The following is a 22,759-nucleotide window of genomic DNA, read 5'->3' as shown; positions in this document are numbered from 1 at the left end:
GAGTTTTGCTTGTATCGTCAGCACAAAGAACTAGCTTTGCATCTTTATGAATATAGAGTGGGAAGTAGTTAATATATATTAAGAACAATAAGGGACCCAAGACTGAACCCTGTGGGACACCATTATGTACAAACACCCCCCCCCCCCCCAGTTAGAGGACTGTTGGTTTTTGCAGACTATCTATACTGTTAATTTCAATTTTCTGCATTCTTCTGGTTAAGTATGAATTAAACCATTTGTGCACTGTCCCACTCATATCACAATACTTAACCTTATCTAGAAGAATTTCATGATTCACACAATCAAATGCCTTTGAGAAATCACAAAATATCCCAATGGACGATGTTCGGTTATTCAATGCATTTAATATTTGATCAGTGAAACCATATATAGCATTTTCTGTTGAAAATCCTTTCATGAGTTCCCAAGTGCTATCAGCACTCCAGCTAGTATAAAGACTGTGTGCAGGGAGTTAAAAAGAATGGGCTACAACGGTTGAGCGTCTCTTCATAAGCCAATTTTTGGGTCGACAGAAGCGTCCGATCCCACGCGTCGGCTTTGACCCGTGACGTAAGGGTGTTGTCGTGTGTGACGTCATGACGGCGCAGAGTTTGGTTTGAGTGTGGCTGTCTCCAGTTCTGTTTTATCTTATTTTATTTACTTTTCTGATCTGTTCGTTCTATCTCGTGAGATTTTTTTTTTTTTAATTTAAAAACACTTATTACTTATTTTAATTATCTGTTTCCTCCAATTTCTGTTTTAGTTCATTATATTTATCTTTCTGATCTGTTCATTGTATCCCGTGAGATTTTTTTTTAAAAAAAAAAGACAAAAAACACTAATCAGCTACTGAAGCATCTTTATCTTCTATGGGTTGCAGGGGTTACGACCCCTGGGGAGGTGGGTGGGTATTCATGCATGGCTGTCTTCACTTACACGTTGTAGCTACGCAAGGCGTCTAAATTTGTTTATATTTAGTTTGCCCCCCACCCAAAACACCCCATTTCCCGCGCTTGTCCCGTTAGTGTCATTAGGCTTCTTGTGGAAAGTGTGTGTGTTTGTTTTTGTTTCCGCCATATTTGTGACGTCATGGGTCAAAGCAGACGGGCGGGATCGGACGCTTCCGTATTTCCCAATTTTTTCTATAGTCAGCGCAAAGCGCCACAATGAAGGTCGACAGAGGATGACTGTAAGCGAGTGATTTGGAGTGACGTATCACGCTATATCCTGTGGCATTCCAATGGAAGGCTTTGGTTTAACAATTGTCTGGAGAACATTATCCGCCATCATGTGTAACGCCAACACTGAAGTAGGCAGGAAGTCCAGAGCCTCAAACATAGCTACATGGTTACCACATTACTGTAAAAGTTCACTCTTATTTGTATATTCGAAGCTTAAACATATCATTGTTTCAGTTATGTGGGAATTATACACAGTCACGGAAAATCAGAAAGGTCTACAAGTAAAATTGTCACAATAAGAAGGGAATATACATGGTGCTAAAAGCGTACTGTGTGTGGTGCTGTCACCATTGCCAGTTTATGTTGCATTACCACTGGTGCAAGCTTTACACAGCTGAAGGTACCTGAGCTTGTCAGAATGGGTGAACAGTTTTGTTTTGTTGACTGTATATACAGGCATAGAAACTTTTCATTTTACTAACAAAAAATCAGTTCTTAGTACCTGCTATAAATTATCAGCTTCTGGTTGTGTGGTATTATGAGTATGCTATTTCTAGTACAGAAAATTAGGGTAAAGTGCATTGATTTTGTTTAATTGACTGTGGCATCATGTATGAATTATTTTTTATTTAATTGAATTTTTCAGTGAATACTTCATTCATGTAACTTGTTTCTAATAATGTGAATCATCCTGCTGCAGGAATATGTTATACGTGTGCAACGTGGACCAATACCAGAGAAATCGTGGCATGTCTGTAGGAGGTATAGTGATTTTGTATCGCTGCACAATGCGTTGCAGCAGTCAAGTCTCCCTCTACCACTACCTCCTAAAAAACTTATTGGAAACATGGATCGAGAATTCGTAGCTGAGCGGCAGCTTGGTCTTCAGGTAATTTAGATAAATTTCTCTTCATTCTGAACTTGTTAGTACAAACTACATTTGCGCGCGCGCGCACACACACACACACACACACACACACACACACACACACACACACAGTTTGTTAGGTTTGGACTTGAAACTAACAACCTCTTTCCCTTTTGTAGGTAGATATCAGTGTTTGTTCTAATCAAGAACACAGTTTTGTTTGTTTCAGTGGAATTCAGCCTAACATATGCTGCAGAGTTTCTGATGTTTTTGTGAAACAGAAGTTTTGCTTTTGCTTTTACCATTGATGTGGTGCTCAGGTTAATATAGCCTTTAGGTATCTCTGTCATCAATTGATAAATCTTAATAAGGTATTATCAATTTCAGTGGTCACATTGAGCAAATGTTCAGTACTACTGTTAAAAGTAACAGGATTTTCTGTCTTGAAGACCCCTCAGCATACTCATGACTATGTTGTAAATGTCTTTGTGGTGACCATGGCTCCTGAGCCATCACAGCATCCCATTTTCAACTATCCTCACTTCTGCTTACTTTCATGTCCCTTTCTGACAGTCCTTAATGCCACACCTGCTACCCTTTAGGTTTCTCTTTCTTTACGTGGACATAAATATGCGCTTTAGAAACCAACATTCTAGCCAATCCAGCATGGAGGGCTTGTCGTGTACACTCTCAGTAGAGCGTCCTGATAACATGAGGATCATAGTTCAGATGATGCCTGAACTGCCAGTTCCCCACAACTGCCAGAGTGTAGATGTATGTTATCTTGGAGCACTAGGATTCTTGGCAGTAACCGTCGTACCAAATGAGCTTTGTTGTGGCTGGGTGCTGCACAGGGTGAGAGTCCTTGATTGGAGGAAGTGGCATCAGTGTGCACGTTTGTCTGATGAAACAAATTAAATTAATGCCATAATAATGATTGTACTGATTTGGTTGTCTGCAACAGAGAGAGAAAATTCTGTGCAGAAAATTACAACCCAATAGCTTTCCCTATTGTGGCTGCCCCATGGGAAAAAGCAACAAACAGAAGACAATCAATGAAACATATTATTCATTTCTTAAGGGCATTTTTGTTCTGTCATTGCAACTACAAAAATGCGATTTTTTTTCCCCCACCAGGGGTTTCACTTTATTGTTTTGCTTTTATATCAAAAAACAGTTCGGTAAGAACAGTGAGCTGTTTTTTGATCTAAAATCAAATAACTTAATTAGACCACTGATGATGCTTTACCTCAAAAAAGCAAAACGTGTCTGGTGGAAAAAATCAAGCATTTTTGTAGTTGCAATGACAGAACAAAAATACCCTCGAAAATTACAAAGCAACTACAGACACTATGGCCACACAAATGAAGAATATTATTCAGTGCTTTGGATGTACACCATGTTTACTTACACATGTAATCAACTTCCGATTTTTCATTTGTGTGAAACAATGTGTACCACATCCCTGGACCAATTCAAAATTTTAGATTCTAACAATTTGCTGTTCATGTCATTTTTGCATAATCTTTCATTGATTGTGCCAATACTTGTGTATTGTGATAACACATTTTCAAACATTTGTGAGTGCCACAAGAAACTGATACTATGTTGTAATTATAAAATTAATTTGTGATTTTTAGAAACTTTTTGCAACAGTATCCTCATTAAAAAACAATTATTCTCTAATTTCAGTATACAGTTATGTGAAAAATTGGTATATTTTTGAGAATTTTTTGGTGGTTGAAAATCTATTTTTCTGTAAGTTGTGAGTGTTGTGTGTAGTCTGTTTTGTAGCAAATCAACATTTGTGTAGTCAGCTTCTGTAGCACACATTATAACTAACATATCTTGTTACATCTAGTATTCATTGTCATCAGGAGTGTGTATTATAAGCATTTATCATGAAATAACACTATTTTCGAATTTGTTAGTGACTAAAACCAAAAAAAGTGTCAAGTAATCGGTAAGTTTTATACAGGTTTTTCTTTCGTTTTAATAGAAATCTTGTTTTACATATTGGTTTCTTCAGTTCTTAAAGGGAAGTAGTAATACCTTTAGTTTAACACATTCATAAATTAAAAGAGAATCAGCAAGCTTTATTTTAAAGATAATTGTGTACTGTTCTGTAAGATATTGCACCAGCCACAATGCTGCCCTGGAACATAGGATGAAATAGTTGACCTTCGTAAGCAGCTGGATATTGATCTGACTACTGTCAAGCAGTTGGAAACTGCTGCCAATGTGTGTGTTGGGAGAGCTCCTGAGAGCAATATACTAGAGGTACCAAGGGTACCCCAAATACTATCCTCTTGCAGTTCCTCTCTCCTTTAAAGGAAGTGTGTGGTAGTCACTATTCATACACTCAGCTGTGAGGGGTGTGTCAGTGGTAGATTTAGGCACGCTGTACAGTGTAGATAGGGACGAGGGAGAATGCATGTTGTTATATACTGCTCCCCATTACCAAAAAGTCTGAGGTGCTGTCTTTCACTGGAACAGAAACTGTCAGTGAAACTTTCTTCACCCATTGGGAAACTTGCTGTGCTCTGTATCAAAAGGAGGCACACGCAACAGGGTAGGAGTCTGTTAATCTATGGCAGTTCAAGCATATGGCGAACAGTGGTACCCATTATGAAAATGGCAGCAGAGGTTTGGAAGGGACACCAGGTGCAGCCTGTGTATATCTAGGGGCCTCATTCAACACATTTAAGAGGCTATTCCGGCAGCCTTTTAGGGGACATTGTGCAACCAGCTGCAAATAATGGTGCATGCTGGAACAAACTATGACTGTTGCTGGGCTCCTAGGTCATATTTCGATCATTCCGGCAGCTGATAGAGAAGGTTGGAAGGACCAGGCTTATACCCCCCTGCGGGTTCGGGGGTAAGAATAGGCCCGCGGTATTCCTGCCTGTCGTAAGAGGCGACTAAAAGGAGTCTCAAATGTTTCGGCCTTATGTGATGGTCCCCATTAGGGTTTGACCTCCATCTTTCTAAATTATTCCAAAGAGCGAGCCAATTGGGGAAGGGCGCCTTACATGGTGCACTGTATCCGTCGTGCATTAAGACCTTTAGCCAACTTTTTCGTCGTTGCAATGGTGTCCCGCTCGTTTTCCGTCTCTTGGGCGGGGATACGTCACTGGGTGCGATTACCACGCTGCACTCTGCAGTGTTGCTTTTAACTGCGACGACGACTTTGGACATTTTTGCACCTAAGATCCAGCACGGTAGCCAGTCCGTTGTGGTGGGGCTGCCATGTACCCTCTTGGTTGTAGCCCCCTGACAACACAGGGATCGCTCTACTGATGCCTGCACCGTTAACTCCCCACGTATGCCAAGGAGTAGATGCCCGTCTCCCTGGGGCATCAGGACTCCCGGCAATGGACATCCTGCCAGGTGGCTATTGCTGCGGCTGGGTGGCACCCGTGGGGAGGGCCCTTGGTCGGAGTAGGTGGCATCAGGGCGGATGACCCGTAATGAAGCGTGGTACATCATCTCTCGCTGGCGGCCAGCCGCCAGCAGTCTCTAAGCGTTCTCGGGCTCATTTTAATGCTCAAACGTACGATCCGAAAACGTTCCCTTCTCTGGCCACGCCGTGGGAGGAGCGTAAGTCTCAGGATGGAGGTAATAGTTATTCGCCCCGATTCTTAGTCTGCACGAGAGCTGATGGGGAGTCTTTTCTATCCACAAAGCCTCAGTTCTTCGTCGAGCATTTAGAGGACAAGTTTGGGGAGGTGGAGGGCTTGTCCAAAATGCGCTCTGGGTCAGTACTGATACAAACGGCATCCTCCGCCCAGTCACGCAGGTTACTTGCTTGTGACAAGTTGGGGGATGTTAACGTTACCATTACACCACATAAGAGTTTAAATATGGTCCAGGGAGTTATTTTCCATAGGGACCTACTTTTGCAGTCTGACGACGAGCTGCGCGCCAACTTAGAGCGTAGAGGTGTTCATTTCGTCCGGCGCGTTCATCGGGGTCCGAAGGACAATCAGGTTGCTACCGGTGCCTTCATCTTGGCCTTCGAGGGTGATACATTACCGGAGAAGGTCAAGGTGATGGTCTACCGTTGTGACGTCAAGCCCTACATCCCTCCCCCAATGCGGTGCTTTAAGTGCTGGAAGTTCGGGCATATGTCCTCTTGCTGTACTTCTAGCCTCACATGTCGAGATTGTGGACGCCCATCTCATCCCGATACTCCATGTGCCCCGCCTCCCATCTGTGTCAACTGCGGAGAGCATCATTCCCCTTGCTCGCCTGACTGCAAAGTCTTTCAGAAAGAGCGCAAAATCATGGAATATAAGACCCTGGACCGGCTGACCTATACTGAGGCCAAAAGGAAATATGACAGACTCCATCCTGTGAGAATGACATCTTCTTACGCAGCTGCTACAACTGTGCTAGCCCCATCAGTTTCGAGACTTCCAGCCAGCTGGATAAGCAGTAAGACTCCTCCTGCCCCCTTGCCCGTGGGGGGGCTCTACCCAACCGGTTGCTCCTGCACCACCTACCCCAGGAGCAACCTCCTCCCACCCATCGGGGACGTCCGTCCCCGCTTCTCAGCCGGAGAAGCGTCTAACTTCTTCGGCTACTCTCGCCCGTAAGAGTTCCCTTGGGACCCTCCCTTCCCAGGGTTCCACTAGCGGGAAGGATGACGGCCGACAGTGGCATAAGTCCTCACCAGCGGCCGGGCGTAGGGCTTCACGATCCTCCTCTGTCCCAGAGACTGAATCGGTGAAGCCTTCCCAGCCGGTGAAACCCAAGGTTCAGCGAGAGAAGTCCAAGAGAAAGACCTCTAAGGCCAAAGAACTTGCGGTGGCACCAACCCCACCGCACCTTTCGCGCTCTGCGTCTGCGGATGAAGTAGAGATTCTAGCGTCCGCTGAGGACCTTGATCTCGCTGGTCCCTCAGACGCCATGGATGCCTCTCGTACGGGTACTGAATTGGTGGCAGTGAGTGAACAAGCGGCGTAAATTGCCTTCCCAGTCCTTCCACGCCTTCTCAGCCATGGACAATATCATCCTCCAGTGGAACTGTGGCGATTTTTTCCACCATCTCGCTGAGCTCCAACAACTTATCAGCCTTCACTCTTTCTTCTGCATTGCTCTTCAAGAAACTTGGTTTCCAGCAATGCGAACCCCCGCCCTCCGTGGCTATCGGGGTTATTATAAGAACCGGGCAGCATATGAAAGGGTGTCTGGTGGCGTCTGCCTCTATGTCCTTCACACTCTGCACAGCGAGTCTGTCCCTCTCCAAACACCTTTAGAGGCTGTCGCTGTTCGGGTGTGGACGCCACAGGCTGTTACCGTCTGCAGTCTTTACCTTCCACCGGATGGTGATGTCTCGCTGCATGTCCTGGCTGCGCTGATAGCCCAATTGCCACCACCTTTCTTGCTATTGGGCGATTTCAACGCCCATAACCCTCTGTGGGGTGGGTCAGTGGCAACAGGTCGAGGCGCCATCGTTGAGCATTTATTGTCGCAGCTCGATCTCTCGATTTTAAATGATGGTGCCTTCACACACTTCAGTGTGGCGCATGGCACATACTCCGCCATTGACCTTTCAATCTGTAGCCCTAGCCTCTTACCGTCTGTCCAATGGAGTGTGCATGACGACCTGTGTGGTAGTGACCACTTTCCGATCTTTCTGTCACTACCACAGCGTCACTCTTCTGGGCACCCTAGCAGATGGGCTATGAATAAGGCTGACTGGGCCTTGTTCTCCTCCACTGCCACTCTTGAGCCTCTCTCTAATGACGACATTGATGCGGTGGTTCAATCGGTCACCACCGGCATCGTTACTGCCGCCGAATCTGCCATTCCGCGTTCCTCTGGGTCCCCTCGGCGGCGGACTGTGCCTTGGTGGTCGCCTGAGATCGCTGCAGCGATTACAGATCGCCGGCGGGTGCTACAGCGTCACAAGCGACATCCCTGCATTGAACACCTGATCACCTTCAAACGGCTGCGTGCGCGGGCCCGCCGCCTTATCCGCCAAAGCAAGCAGGAGTGCTGGGAGCAGTACGTGTCCACCATTGGCCTCCATGTCACTCCATCGCAGGTCTGGGCCAAGATTCGACGCGTCTACGGCTATCGGCCACCTGTCAGCGTCCCTGCGCTCTCACTGAATGGAGCAGTTTGTACTGACTCCGACGTCGTTGCAAACCACTTAGCAGAGCATTTTGCTATGAGTTCCGCTTCTGCGAATTACCCTCAGGCCTTCCGCTCCATTAAAGAGCAGATGGAACGTCGGAGCCTTTCGTTTCGCACCCACCATCCAGAATCGTACAATGTTCCTTTCAGTGAGTGGGAATTCCGCAGTGCCCTTGCCGCTTGTCCTGATACCGCTCCTGGACCAGATAGCATCCACTGCCAGATGCTGAAACACCTCTTAGTGGACTGCCAGCGACGGCTCCTCGACCTTTACAACCGTATTTGGGTCGAGGGTGAGTTTCCGTCGCAGTGGCGGGCAAGTATCGTTATCCCCATTCTGAAACCAGGCAAGAACCCTTTGGAGGTGGACAGCTACCGCCCCATTAGCCTCACCAACGTTCTTTGCAAGCTTCTCGAACGGATGGTGAGCCGGCGCTTGACTTGGGTACTGGAGTCTCGGGGCCTTCTGGCTCCATCTCAGGGTGGGTTCCGTAAAGGCCGCTCCGCCGCCGACAATCTGGTGAGCCTGGAGTCTGCCATCCGTACTGCCTTTGCCCGCCGTCAGCACCTGGTCGCTGTCTTTTTCGACATGCGGAAGGTGTACAATACGACATGGTGTCATCGCATCCTTTCTACGCTTCATGGATGGGGTCTTCGGGGCCCTCTGCCGATCTTTATCAGAAATTTTCTGTCGTATCGTACCTTCCGCGTGCAAGTCGCAGCCTCATCTAGTTCCACCCACGTCCAGGAGAATGGTGTGCCACAGGGTTCTGTTTTAAGTGTCTGCCTGTTTTTAATAGCCATTAACGGGCTCGCTGCGGCCGTGGGAAATTCTGTCTCTGCTTCCCTGTATGCTGACGACTTCTGCCTTTATTACAGCTCTACTGGCATTGCAGCTGTTGAACGTCAGCTACAGGGTGCTATCCGCAAGGCGCAGTCTTGGGCTGTAACTCATGGATTCCAGTTTTCGGCAACCAAGACCTGCGTAATGCATTTCTGCTGGCGACGCACTGTCCACCCGGAGCCGCGGCTTTATCTTGCCGGCGAACTTCTTTCAGTGGTGGAATCACACAGGTTTTTGGGGGTGGTTTTCGATGCCCGGTTGACTTGGCTGCCTCATATCCGGCAGCTTAAACAGGCATGTTGGCGGCATCTAAACGCTCTGCGATGCTTCAGCCACACCCGCTGGGGCGCCGACCGATCTACCCTGTTGCGCTCTACCAGGCGTTAATCCAGTCCCGTCTGGATTATGGGAGCCTGGCTTATGGCTCAGCATCCCCCTCTGCGTTGCGGGTGCTGGACCCAATACTACACAGCGGGATCCGACTTGCCACTGGTGCCTTCCGCACCAGCCCTGTGGACAGCATCCTTATTGAGGCAGGTGTCCCTCCACTGCGGTTACAACACCAACAATTACTGGCTGCCTATGCTGCCCATGTTTTTAGCTTGCCCGGGCATCCAAATTAGCGTGTCCTGTTCCCGCAGTCAGTCGTCCATCTGCCAGACCGTCGGCCCCGGTCGGGTTGTCCGATCGCCGTACGCGTCAAGGAGCTTCTCTGCGGGCTTGGGTTTTTCCCTGTTCCACCTCCTTTCCGGGCGCCTCTGCGTACACCCCCGTGGTGTGTTCCTCGCCCTTGCCTTCGGCTCGACTTGGCACAGGGCTCGAAGGACTCGGTCCCTCCAGAGGCCTTCCGCCGCCGCTTTTATTCCATCCTGGCCATGTATCAGGGCTCTGGAATTGTTTACACCGACGGTTCGATGGTTGCTGGTCTTGTCGGGTATGCGCTAACTCTAGGGGACCATTCCGAACAACGGTCCTTGGCGGCTGGCTGCAGCGTTTACACTGCTGAGCTGGTCGCCATCTTTCGAGCCCTAGAGTATATCCGCTCCTGCTCAGGTGAGTCCTTCGTTATCTGTAGCGATTCCCTGAGCGGTTTACGAGCTCTCAACCAGTGTTTTCCTCGTTCTCGCCTGGTGATGGCTATCCATGAGTCCCTGCATACTCTTGCGCGTTGCGGCCGCTCTGTGGTCTTTGTGTGGACCCCCGGTCATGTCGGTATCCCGGGCAATGAACATGTTGACCGCCTGGCGAAAGAGGCCACGAGAGAACCGTCTCTGGCTGTTGGCCTCCCAGAGACTGATTTGCGGGCAGTCCTCCGCCGAAAAGTTTTTGCGCTTTGGGACGCTGAATGGCGCGATCGGATCACGCCCAATAAACTCCGTGCCATTAAGGAGACGACGACTGTGTGGCGGTCGTCCATGCGAGCCAACTGCAGGGACTCAGTCGTCCTTTGTCGGCTCCGCATTGGCCACTCCCGGCTAACACACAGTTATTTACTGCGCCGGGAGGACCCTCCTGTATGTCGCTGCGGGGCGGCTTTGACAGTGGCCCACATTTTGTTGGCCTGCCCCCTTTTAGCTGTGGTCAGGCAGACATTTGCGCTGCCTGATACGCTCCCTGCCCTTTTATCTGATGACCCTGTTATGGCTGCCTTAGTTTTACGTTTTATTAGGGCAGGGAGTTTTTATTCTTTAATCTGAGTGTTTCTGTTTTATTTTATTGTTTTGTGTTGATTCTGGCCTTTGGCCTACGGTTTTAAACTAAGTTTTTAATGTGTTTTCGGTGGTTGGCTTTTCCCTTTTTTTTGTTCCTATGGTCGGCCAACCACCGTCACACTCCGTGTGATTTTCTTTCGTTTTGTCTGGTCCTTGTCTATGTTTCTTTTGTTCTGTGTTGTCTGTCTCCTATTCTGTTGAACATTTTTTATTCTCTGTGGGTATTTTTAGTATTTTGGAAAAAGGGACCGATGACCTCTGCAGTCTGGTCCCTTTAATCCTTAAACCAACCAACCAACCAGGCTTGTACTTGGAGTTTCAATGAAGCTCGAAATATGCAGCTTTGTCCCCATAACTGATGGTGGTCTTCTGGTTCTGAATTGAGTGGAAGGATTGAGCTAGAGTCTTCAAAGGTTCTCTGTCACAGCGTGAACTTGAACCATAGTGCTGGTCTCCCTACATGGGTCAGGTGTGCACCACACATTAGAGTCTGCTACCCAGGTGGCCAACTGTATTGGGGTAAACACAAGAGTATTTTAGATAACAAAAACTGCAGTGGACTTCGAAACATCAATATAAGAGCCAATGAAATTCACACTACAGATGAGAGTATTACAGTGCTAGTGATGAACTGCTGAAGAATTAACAACAAAGTGCCAGATTTTGAAGTTTTCCTAAACAGCTATGGAGCTCACATTATACTAGAGTCAAATTAAAATTAATTGATTGATGAGGTCTGTCACTGGGTACCACAGTGTTGCCTCATTGGTTATCACTCATTAAAGGTGTCATGCAAACACGGCGGGTCACCTCGTAATAGCTGAAATGCCGTTCATATAATGCTGAGCAACAGTGGAAGCTGCTTCCATCCAGTATGGTTGGAATGCAAGATGCTCTGTCCACAGCTGATTTTAAATGGCAATTGACTGAACGGCAGTAGACAAAACATTTTGTAGCTCTAAATTTACACTCGTGTCCTAACCTAACCACAGCCTCTTGACGCGCAATGTATCTGAGAAAACAACGGTTGGAAACCTGTGGCAGAACTATTAATCACACTTGCTTTGCTCAAAGTTGACCTGTATGACCAAACTCAAGACAGAGAAAATTCAGTTTCAGCACAAAAAGCGAACTGTAACATCTCGCTTTTGCTATGCAAACTTACGCAGTACTGACCGATGAGCAGTTCTGGTTGGAGCTCATTCACACGTAATAAGTGACACAAGCAGATTCCAAACGAAAAAAGAATGATAGGAAGAAAAATAAGAGCAAATAAAAAAGTCAGTACGATGATGATGGTGATATGACGAGGTTAAAAACAAAAAAATTGCATTGAAACCAATTAATTGAAATAATAATATACTCAGTCATCTTCATAAAGATTTAAAAATTTAAAAAAAATATAATTACTCAACGCAGTTCGAACCCATTGAATTCAGTTTTGCAGGCAGTAATTTTACCATTGTGCTATGGAAGACCATCAGATTTCAGTGCTATATTCATTTGTCTGTAGAATCAGTTGAAGCCATCATTTGCTGCTTTCAAAAAGTTTGGTTTTAAACCATGCTGTATGAAGCTTACTTACTGTAAGCAGATCTATGATGCTAATAATTGAATATGTGAAGCTGAATCATGTCTTGTGGGAACGAATCATGTAGTCATTAGTTAATGGTGTGTATGAAATGTGTATTGTTTCATCACCATTGTTTTGTGTGTATTGTTTTGGGTGTGTTTATCGTGTGTGATGAAATGCGAAATAAAAAGGCCAGGTCTAGGATTCGGGATCCAAACACAAGAAGAAGAAGAAAGAATTGTTGTGGCAGTTTGGCAATGGTGAAGAGTTTGGGTGTGATGTTGAGTGCTCTGATTGGAGGAAGACACTCAAACACATGAAGTGTCAACAGTCAAGCAATTTTAATCAGATTGTAGGTATGGAAAGCTGCTTAAAATCCAAAATTCAATAGCAGTGAGATATTTGAGGAAAATTAAAGCGAGTATCACTGAAGAGCCAAAGAAACTGGCATGGCTGCCTAATATCATGTAGGGCCCACGCGAGCACGCAAAAGTGCTGTAGCACGACTTGGCATGGACTTGAGTAATGTCTGAGAAAGTGTTGGAGGGAATTGACACAATGATTCCTGCAGGGCTGTCCATAGATCTGTAAGAGTACGAGGGGGTGGAGGTCTCTTCTGAACAGCACATTGCAAGGCATCCCAGATATGCTCAATAATGTTCATGTCTGGGGAGTCTGGTGGCCAGCGGAAGTGTTTAAACCAGAAGAGTGTTCCTGGACCCACTCTGTAGCAACTCTGGACGTGTGGGGTGTCTCATTGTCCTGCTGGAATTGCCCAAGTCTGTCGGAATGCACAGTGGACATGAATGGATGCAGGTGATCAGACAGAATGCTTACGTATGTGTCACCTGTCAGAGTCGTATCTAGATGTATCGGGGGTCCCACATCACTCCAACTGCACACACCCCACACCATTATAAAGCATCCACCAACTTGAACAGTCCCCTGATAACATGCAGGATCCGTGCGTTCATGAGGTTGTCTCCATACTCGTACACGTCCATCTGCTCGATACAATTTGAAACGAGGCTCCTCTGACCAGGCAACATGTTTCCAGTGACCAACAGTCCAATGTTGGTGTTGACGGGCCCAGGCAAGATGTAAAACTTTGTGTGGTGCAGTCATTCAGGGTACACTAGTGGGTCTTCGACTCCGAAAGCCCATATTGATGATGTTTTGTTGAATGGTTCACACATTGACACTTGTTGATGGTCCAGCATTGAAATGTGCAGCAATTTGCACCTCTGCCATGTTGAACAATTCTCTTCAGTTGCCATTGGTCGTGTTCTTGCAGGATCTTTTTCCTGCCACAGTGATGTCGGAGGCTCGTGAAATGATCGTACGGGAAAATCCGTACTGCATTGCTACCTCGGAGTTGCTGTGCCTCACTGCTCATGCGCCAACTATAACACCACATTAAAACTCCCTTAAATCTTGGTAACTTGCCATTGTAGCAGCAGTAACCAACCTAACAACTGCACCAGATACTTGTTGTCTTGTATAGGCGTTTCCGACTGCAGCACCGTATTCTGCCTGTTCACATATCTCTGTATTTGAATACGTATGCCTATACCAGTTTCTTTGGCACTTCAGTGTTGAAAGGATAGGCTAATGGTAAGTGGAGGTGAGGTATTTGTCACAGTAGACAAGAAACTCAAATCCACTGGGATAGAAATTGAAACTGCATGTGAGATTTTTGGGAAAAGACATAGTATCAAGGGTTGGCATAAACTAATAATTGGATCCTTTGATCACCCACCAGAATCACGTCCATATGTAATGGAAAACTTTAGAGAGAAGCTTAGTTCATCTACATCTACATACATACTCCGCAATCCACCATACGGTGCGTGGCGGAGGGTACCTCATACCACAACTAGCATCTTGTTTCCCTGTTCCACTCCCAAACAGAATGAGGGAAAAATGACTGCCTATATGTCCCTGTATGAGCCCTAATCTCTCTTATCTTTGTGGTCTTTCCGCGAAATGTAAGTTGGCGACAGCAAAATTGTACTGCAGTCAGCCTCAAATGCTAGTTCTCTAAATTTCCTCAGTAGCGATTCACAAAAAGAATGCCTCCTTTCCTCCAGAGACTCCCACTCGAGTTCCTGAAGCATTTCCGTAACACTTGCGTGATGATCTGACCTACCAGTAACAAATCTAGCAGCCCGTCTCTGAATTGCTTCTATGTCCTCCCACAATCCGACCTGATAGGGATCCCAAATGCTTGAGCAGTACTCGAGAATAGGTCGTATTAGTGTTTTATAAGCGGTCTCCTTTACAGATGAACCACATCTTCCCAAAATTCTACCAAGAACCGAAGACGACTATCCGCCTTCCCCACAACTGCCATTACATGCTTGTCCCACTTCATATCGCTCTGCAATGTTACGCCCAAATATTTAATCAACGTGACTGTGTCAAGTGCTACACTACTAATGGAGTATTCAAACATTACGGGATTCTTTTTCCTATTCATCTGCATTAATTTACATTTATCTATATTTAGAGTTAGCTGCCATTCTTTACACCAATCACAAATCCTGTCCAAGTCATCTTGTATTCTCCTACCGTCACTCGACAATGACACCTTCCCGTACACCACAGCATCATCAGCAAACAGCCCCGCATTGCTATCCACCCTATCCAAAAGATCATTTATGTAGATAGAAAACAACAGCGGACCTACCACACTTCCCTGGGGCACTCCAGATGATACCCTCACCTTCGATGAACACTCACCATCCAGGACAACGTACTGGGTTCTATTACTTAAGAAGTCTTCGACCCACTCACATACTTGGGAACCAATCCCATATGCTCGTACCTTAGTTAGGAGTCTGCAGTGGGGCACCGAGTCAAACACTTTCCAGAAGTCAAGGAATATGGCATCCGTCTGATATCATTCATCCATGGTTCGCAAGATATCATGTGAAAAAAGGGCAAGTTGTGTTACGCAGGAGCGATGCTTTCTAAAGCCGTGCTGAAGCATGGACAGCAACTTCTCTGTCTCAAGGAAATTCATTATATTCGAGCTGAGAATATGTTCGAGAATCCTGCAACAAACTGATGTTAAGGGTACTGGTCTGTAATTTTGAGGATCCGTCCATCCTACCCTTTTTATATACAGGCATCACCTGCGCTTTTTTCCAGTCGCTCGGGACTTTACGTTGGGCAAGAGATTCGCGATAAATGCAAGCTAAGTAAGGAGCCAATGCAGTCGAGTACTCTCTGTAAAACCAAATTGGAATCCCATCAGAACCTGGCGATTTATTTATTTTCAACCCATTCAGCTGCTTCACAACCCCAGGGATGTCTATCACTATGTCCTCCATATGGGAATCTGTACGAGACTCAAACGGCGGTATGTTTGTACAATTCTCCTGCATGAAAGATTTCTCAAATGCCAAATTTAAAATTTCAGCTTTCATTTTGCTGTCTTCCGTTGCGAGACCAGACTGATCAGTGAGTGACTGGATGGAAGCCTTGACCCACTTACCGATTTTACGTAAGACCTTGGGTTTTCAGCAAGATCTTTTGCTAAGGTATGATGGTGGTAGTGGTTAAATGCTTCGCGCAACTCTCTTTTTACAGCAGCACGAATCTCTACTAACTTTTGCCTGTCCTCATTCTCCCAATCTTTCTTGTACCGTGAGTGCAACTGACTGTGCTTCCTGAGCATTCTCCGAATTGCGCTGTTAAACCACGGTGGGTCTTTTCCGTCCATAACCCACTTTTTCGGCACATACTTGTCCAATGCGTGATTTATAATGTGTTTAAAATTTGCCCATAATTCTTCCATGTCCATCGTACCAGAAGTAAATGAAGTCGATTCATTTACTAAGTGGGATGCTAACAACTGCTTATCTGCTCTTTCTAGTAAGAATACTCTCCAAGCCTTCTTGACCGACTTTTTAACTTTCGTAACCATAGTCGTAATGACATCATGATCACTAATCCCTGTCTCAACACTGACACCGTCGATGAGGTCTGGTCTGTTCGTGGCTACCAGATCTAAAATATTTCCATTACGCGTTGGCTGTTGATTTAGCTGCTCAAGACAGTTTTCGGATAATGTGTTCAAACACACGACGGCTTGTCTGTACCACCTGCAATGAATCTGTAGACATCCCAGTCTATACTAGGTAGGTTGAAGTCGCCTCCGACTAATATAGCGTGATCCGGGTACTTCTGCGATACAGAATGTAGACTCCCTTTGAATGATTCTAGAACTGTCACGGTGGAACCTGGTGGCCGGTAACAACACCCAACAATTAACTTTATTTCTCCTACCCCTGTTAAACGTGTTCAGATAACTTCACAATCACACTCTACTACGACCTCTGTAGACACAATATTTTTGTCAACAGCAATGAAGACACCACCTCCTACGGTGTCTAATCTGTCTTTTCGATACACGTTCCAACCCTCACTAAATATTTCAGAACATCCTATCTCAGGGTTCAGCCAGGTCTCAGTCCTGAGAATAATTTGCGCTCCACACGCTTCCTGGAGGGCAGTAAATTCAGGAACTTTATTCCGAACACTCTGAAAATTTACTGCTAATATCTTGATAGCTGAAGTGTCTTTACACTGAGCGCGACCTGATTTCCCTGCCAGCACGTCGACTGGTGAGTGTTCATCAGGACACCTCGCACTACTGCCTAGCCTAAAAAACCCTCATGTGCATGCCACAAGTACTCTGCTACCCGATTAGCCGCTTCCTTTGTGTAGTGCACCCCTGACCTATCTAGGGGTGTCTTACAATTCCCCACCCAATAGCGCAAGTCGAGAAATCTGCAGCCAAGACCGTCACAGAGTCGACAAAGCCTCTGGTTGAGACCCTCCACTCGGCTCCAAACCGAAGGACCCCGATCCACTCTGGGAACACAAGTTCCCCAATCATACTGTTATCACTACATAAGACTTTAGTCACCAAACAATCAGCTTAGGAAATTACAGTTCCGGCAGTGTTGGTGTTTGTGTCATGAATGTCACCATGGCATTACTTAATTCTGTTCGCCTGTGGAAAGAGCTGTTTACGTGATGTGGCGCGGCGAGCTGCTGCTGCCTAATGGGTGGTCTCGAGCAAGGGGCGACTCAACTCGACAAATTGCTGGCTGCTCAAACTTATCGGCCGACGCGGCACCTGCACCATACTGATCTAGTATTTGCACAACATGCTGAAATGATGGATTGAACTGTTTCAAAATCTGTTCCGAGTCTGACATCAGTTACATTGTACACAATCGCACGACACAACATTACATCTGAATATAAAGCACCACAAGCACATTTGAATTTGCATTTCCTCGTCATACCTGCAAATATGTTACCTACTCCCGATAAGTTTATTCGGACCATTTCTTGCAATTAAAGAATTGGTAGCTAGCTGCTACCACATTCACTTGTTGGTCATAATAGTTAGTGAATCAACAACGATCATAAGAAAGTTCACTCAGAGTGGCATTAGGAAATAACTTCTATAGGAGGCAGAACACTGCACTTCCTACCATAGACAATAAATAGGAGAGTTTCACAGTACCTGTTACGTTGTGAGCAGTTACGTGGGCTTCAAACGGTTGCAACCATCCAAGCCATTCCTCGTCTTGTTCATGAAGCTGGCGAAAAGACGGTATTGTGCTCAGAGCTACAGTAGGCACTTGGTCTGTTGGGAGCGCAGTGTTGGTCAGTAGCTGCTGCACCATGTTTAGCAGTGTAGATATTTGCTGGGTCTGAAACTGAAACATCTGCATTAGCTGTGTTGCATCTAACACTGGCAGCTGTGGCGCCTGAGCAGGGGGTGGGACAGGTGGGGTGCGCACATGTTAGAGGAAACAAATGCAGACAAGGCAAGCAATAAAAATAAGTACAAAAGCAAATAAAATTTCTGCAATGCCCACCTGAAAACATTGATTAGCAAAAACACTATAAGAGACTGTTAAAGCAAGTAGATACACCCTTGCAGAGGGAAGCAAATATAGAATTAAGGTGCCAGCTAAACAGTAGCCCGTCAAATGAAAACAGAGAATCTGTGGTGGCTGTCTGCTCTTGGTTCATGGTACAACTCGCCAGTGTTGTGTCGTGCCTACTCATTGAATATGGGGTGGCTAGGAAACCTGCTTACTTGGATTGCTAGACAACAATTCAAGCAAATCATATTGATGAATTTTTATGACAGTAAGATAAGTGACAATACTTAACTTGGAGAATTTACAATAGAGTGTTACAAGCTGTGGGGGACAGACAATATAAGAAAATCTCTTCAGTATACACAACTCCTAATACAAGTGAAACAATTCAGTTCCTAAGTCGCTGCTGTAGAGCTCGTAGAATGGCTAGTCTTCAACTGGGGCCTTGGCCAGGTGATGCAGTGCTTATGTTCTCTTTACCTAGAGGCCGCTGCTGTCTCGGTCAGCCTACCATTGGCTGATGTCTTCATCACAGCACTCTCTGCTCTACATTCCTGACCGTCATGCTGGTGCTTGACTTGTACGTGGGATCAGGCATAATGTATACTATCAAAGGGAGAGCCACCTGTAAAATAAGCCATGTCATGTGCCAGTTGTTTTGTGAACACTGTTCGGTCTTTTACTTTGGCATAACTACCACCAGTTACATAATTAGAGTGAATGGGCATAGGTGGAGGGTGTATACCGGTAACATACCGTATCCTGTTGCAGACCATGCTATACAACATGTCAGTTGTGACCTCGGTGTCTGTTTCTCCACACGTGCCATCTGGATTCTTCCCTCAGACATCAGTTTTTCAGAACTCCACAGGTGGGGACTGACGTTACAACATGTTCTTGGTTGTTGCCACCCACCTGGCCTTAATTTACATTAATTTCTTCGGTCCCAACATTTCTTCACAGTAATTATTTCTTTCTTCACTCCCTTTTAGTTTTCTATATCTTCTGTTTTTCAGACCAGTCTATCCCCCCTTCTGCCGCCGCCCCCCCCCCCCCCTGCCACTTAGCTTTCTACTCTAACTAACTTGTGCTTGATGTTCTGGCAGTAATCTCTGTTGATCTCTGTCTTGTGTATTACTCTATATTCCACCTTTAAGCTCTCAGGTTTTCAAATCCTGTCCAGTGCAGTTCCCAACAATCAGACTTTCCCTCTCATCCCTGTGGGTAAGTCTCCCCTGACCCGGGGTTCTGAGTGACTTTTCCATAATTCTCCCAATTTCTACATCTCACCTGTCCTTTTCCTTCATCCCTCTTCCTTCCTCTTCAACCCTTCTGCCAGGAGGAGGAGCCACTGGCTCTGAAAGCTTGCAGATTTTAATACTGTTATAAGTGTGTTCTCCCACTGCCACTTGGTGAGTACACTTTTTGTCTGTCCAGTTACAGTATATTATTCTGCTTGTTGTATATTTATTAGATGGAAGATCATTTACATGTATGATTAACAAAAGTGGACCTAAGATTTGGTGTTGGGTAACCCCATATGTGGATTCTCCCCAGTCACATTAACGTCTGCAGACTACATTGGTGGAGTTACTAGTTACAACTTTCTGCATTCTTTTAGTTTGATATTATCCATCACTTGGCTATACCAACCAACCCCATAAAATTTCAATTTATCTAGGAGAATACTGTGATTCACATAGTTAAATGTCTTAGATAGTTCACAGAAAATATCAAGTGGCACTGTGTTGTTATTTAATGGTTGTAGAATGCGGTGAGTGAAAATGTAGATGGCATTCTCAGTAGAGCTATTCTTCTGAAGTCCAAACTGTGATTGGTGGAGGACATTATTGTTATTCAGTTGAGTTACTATTCTAGACTACATTTCACCTTCTCAAAAATTTTGGAAAATGTCAGCAGTTGAACGGGTCGGTAGTTTTTAACATCTCTCTATCCCCTTTCTTAAATAGGGGTTTGAGAATGTCATACTTCAGTCTCTCTGGAAAAGAGCTAGTGTGGGAGCTTAAACTGCTAATGTGTGGACCATAAATGCAGAGAAGAGAATCAACAAAGTTGTTCAAGAAACAACAGAAACAGTAATTCATGCTGAAGGCATTACAATACCCATCTCTTCAGTTGCTCCTAACACAAGACTGTTCCGTGGTGGTCCCCCGTAGCAGAGGTTATCACAGAAGACAAAGAGCACTACAGTGACATAGGTTCCGTCTGTCTACTTAACACTAATTCCATCAATATTGCTGAACTTCTAGCAATATAGTACGCAGAAATATCTGCATCCCATAAATATCACTCTAAATTCACACATTGTCACCTATTGACAGATTGTAATGCCCTATCCTTTAACTTATAATAACTTGAAATGTACAACTTTCCCTTGTCAGATTAGGGATTAACCATTTCGCTATGCACATCCTCCTACACTGTTCCCCAGGTGCGGTGGATGTGTATAAGCATGGTGCTTTGGTTTCCGTACAGTGCTATGGATGTCTGTAAGCTTCCTGAGCTACAGATTTCTCACTGCTGTGAACAAGTTATGTCCATATCCTGATTAATACAAATGTTTCAGATATTTCTCATGCACCGTATGTGCCTCATTGCATGCTATCATTAGCAGAAAGCCTCATTTCAATGTGTTGAGTAATTTGAGATATGATGGTTGTTATGACCACGATTCGTGATACATAAGGACATGAATGGGCGCATCATGCACTGCAGTCCTTTTGATATAAAACCCAATAACTCCAGAATGAAATGAGATATCTTCTTGCTGAGAGTTTGAAATAAGTTTCAATATCTTATCTGCATTTCATTTGCTGGAATGTATGAGCTAAAATCAACTGTACACACAGTTTATGCAGTGTGTTTTTACCTCTGCAAGCTCTTAAAAATCTTGCGCGATTTATTTCTTAATTTGATGCAGTGCAGTAAGTGTGACGGATAATAAAAAGAAATTCAGCAAATCAAGATATCAGACTGTAAGATTTGCAAAAATCAATTTTTTTTTTTTTTCACAGAATAGTTTTCAAAAAATCAGATAAGTACTTTATATTGGCTGGAGCACTGTTTGTTAGCATTTGGCAAGTGATACAGCCATAACAAAAGACTCATCAATGCAGAATGTAGGAAGCTTGTCTGTAGCAGTGAAATAGTTATAGTCCTTTATATCAGTCTAGATGTATGTCCCCACAACCAAACAAGACATATGCCGATGCAACATCTTGGTAAAAATGATAAAAATGCTGTCTTAAGAATTTTAACAGAGTATGACAAGATTGTGAATTTTTGGACGTGAAGCCTCTTCATCATTCTAAGTTATGAGCTAGTGGACCAACTATACATAGAAATATTACTTTTATAAACAATAGAACTAAACATTCCAAGTGCTGATATAAGAACATACACAATATGCTGCATCCTGATGGAATTGGGAGAGGAATGGCAAAACACTACACATCACAGTCAACCCTGAAAAAACAAAAGTACCTCTAAGGTCTGAGAGACATTGCTACTGAGTGCAAGAAGACAAGCTATTACCTTATGCTGTCTCTGAAATTTATGTACTCATGAACTTATGCAAGAAGAACCCCTGCAGCACATCTGTAAAGCAGTCCTAATGGTTTGCCACATCTCGCAAACTGCACAGTTACCCAAGACATGCAATGTTACTAGAAACTAGGGAAACCACCTACTATATATTGCAGTAGATGATGTAACAGCCATAAGTTGTGTGCTCAGCTTCCTATGAAACAGTGGATATTATGGCAAAATCTGAAGTCAGGTCTGTTACGTGTCGGCTTAGGGAGTGAGTACAAAAGGGGAACACTTATGTTGCTGGTATCTCCCTTGATCACCATTCAGTCTGTACTCTGCACCTGAACCCAACATGAATGATGAAATATCTTTCTATTTCTGTTTCTAGAAAGAAGGTGCTCTGCAAAGCAGTTGTAATGTTTTTAATACACTCGAAGACAGCCCACCTACTAGAGACATGCAACATCAATTGCAAGTAGGAAACTGCTTACTGGAGTTTCTATTGGATGACGTGACAGGCTTAAGTTATATAAGCTCGTCATTATTTTTAAACATGATAGATACAAACTAGATTGCCATTAACTTTGTTTTATCTCTGTGACAGGTTAATTTCATGAGTTTGGCTAAGGGTTTATGATAGTATTCTCACTACTGAGGAAAAAAAGGGCCTTGAATCCATCTGTATATCTTCAAATCCAGTATTAGGATTAGGGTACTAATAACCAAGTTGTTAAGTACATAAAAAATCATGCTTTTTTAATAATCATGATCATGTGCATCGTAATCTATAATGTAGTGTCCGAAATACATTTGTTAAGTCACATTTTGTTGCTTTTAAGTCTTCTGTTATGAAATTTTGGATGCTAAATATTACAGTGCTATTATACAGTGTGGAATAGTGATTCTTATATTTGACGTGGAAAGTCTGTGTATGGCAACTGTTTGGCTTTGTCTGTCAATGTGTAGAAGTTTC

General features: G+C 44.7%; 1 protein-coding gene across 2 annotated transcripts in view; it reads left to right on the top strand.

The window, feature by feature from the left end:
• The window catches only part of LOC126263697 (PX domain-containing protein kinase-like protein), a 131,465-nt gene that overhangs the window by 6,984 nt on the left and 101,722 nt on the right, over positions 1-22,759 (top strand). For both annotated transcript variants that reach the window (XM_049960828.1, XM_049960829.1), the window contains exon 2: positions 1,882-2,070. In XM_049960828.1, coding sequence (XP_049816785.1) covers positions 1,882-2,070 — 189 coding nt within the window. The remainder of the gene's footprint in view (positions 1-1,881; positions 2,071-22,759) is intronic.

Source organism: Schistocerca nitens, chromosome 6 (genome assembly GCF_023898315.1).
Source record: "Schistocerca nitens isolate TAMUIC-IGC-003100 chromosome 6, iqSchNite1.1, whole genome shotgun sequence".
Lineage (NCBI taxonomy): Eukaryota > Metazoa > Arthropoda > Insecta > Orthoptera > Acrididae > Schistocerca > Schistocerca nitens.
This window is presented reverse-complemented; position numbering and strand designations above follow the sequence as displayed.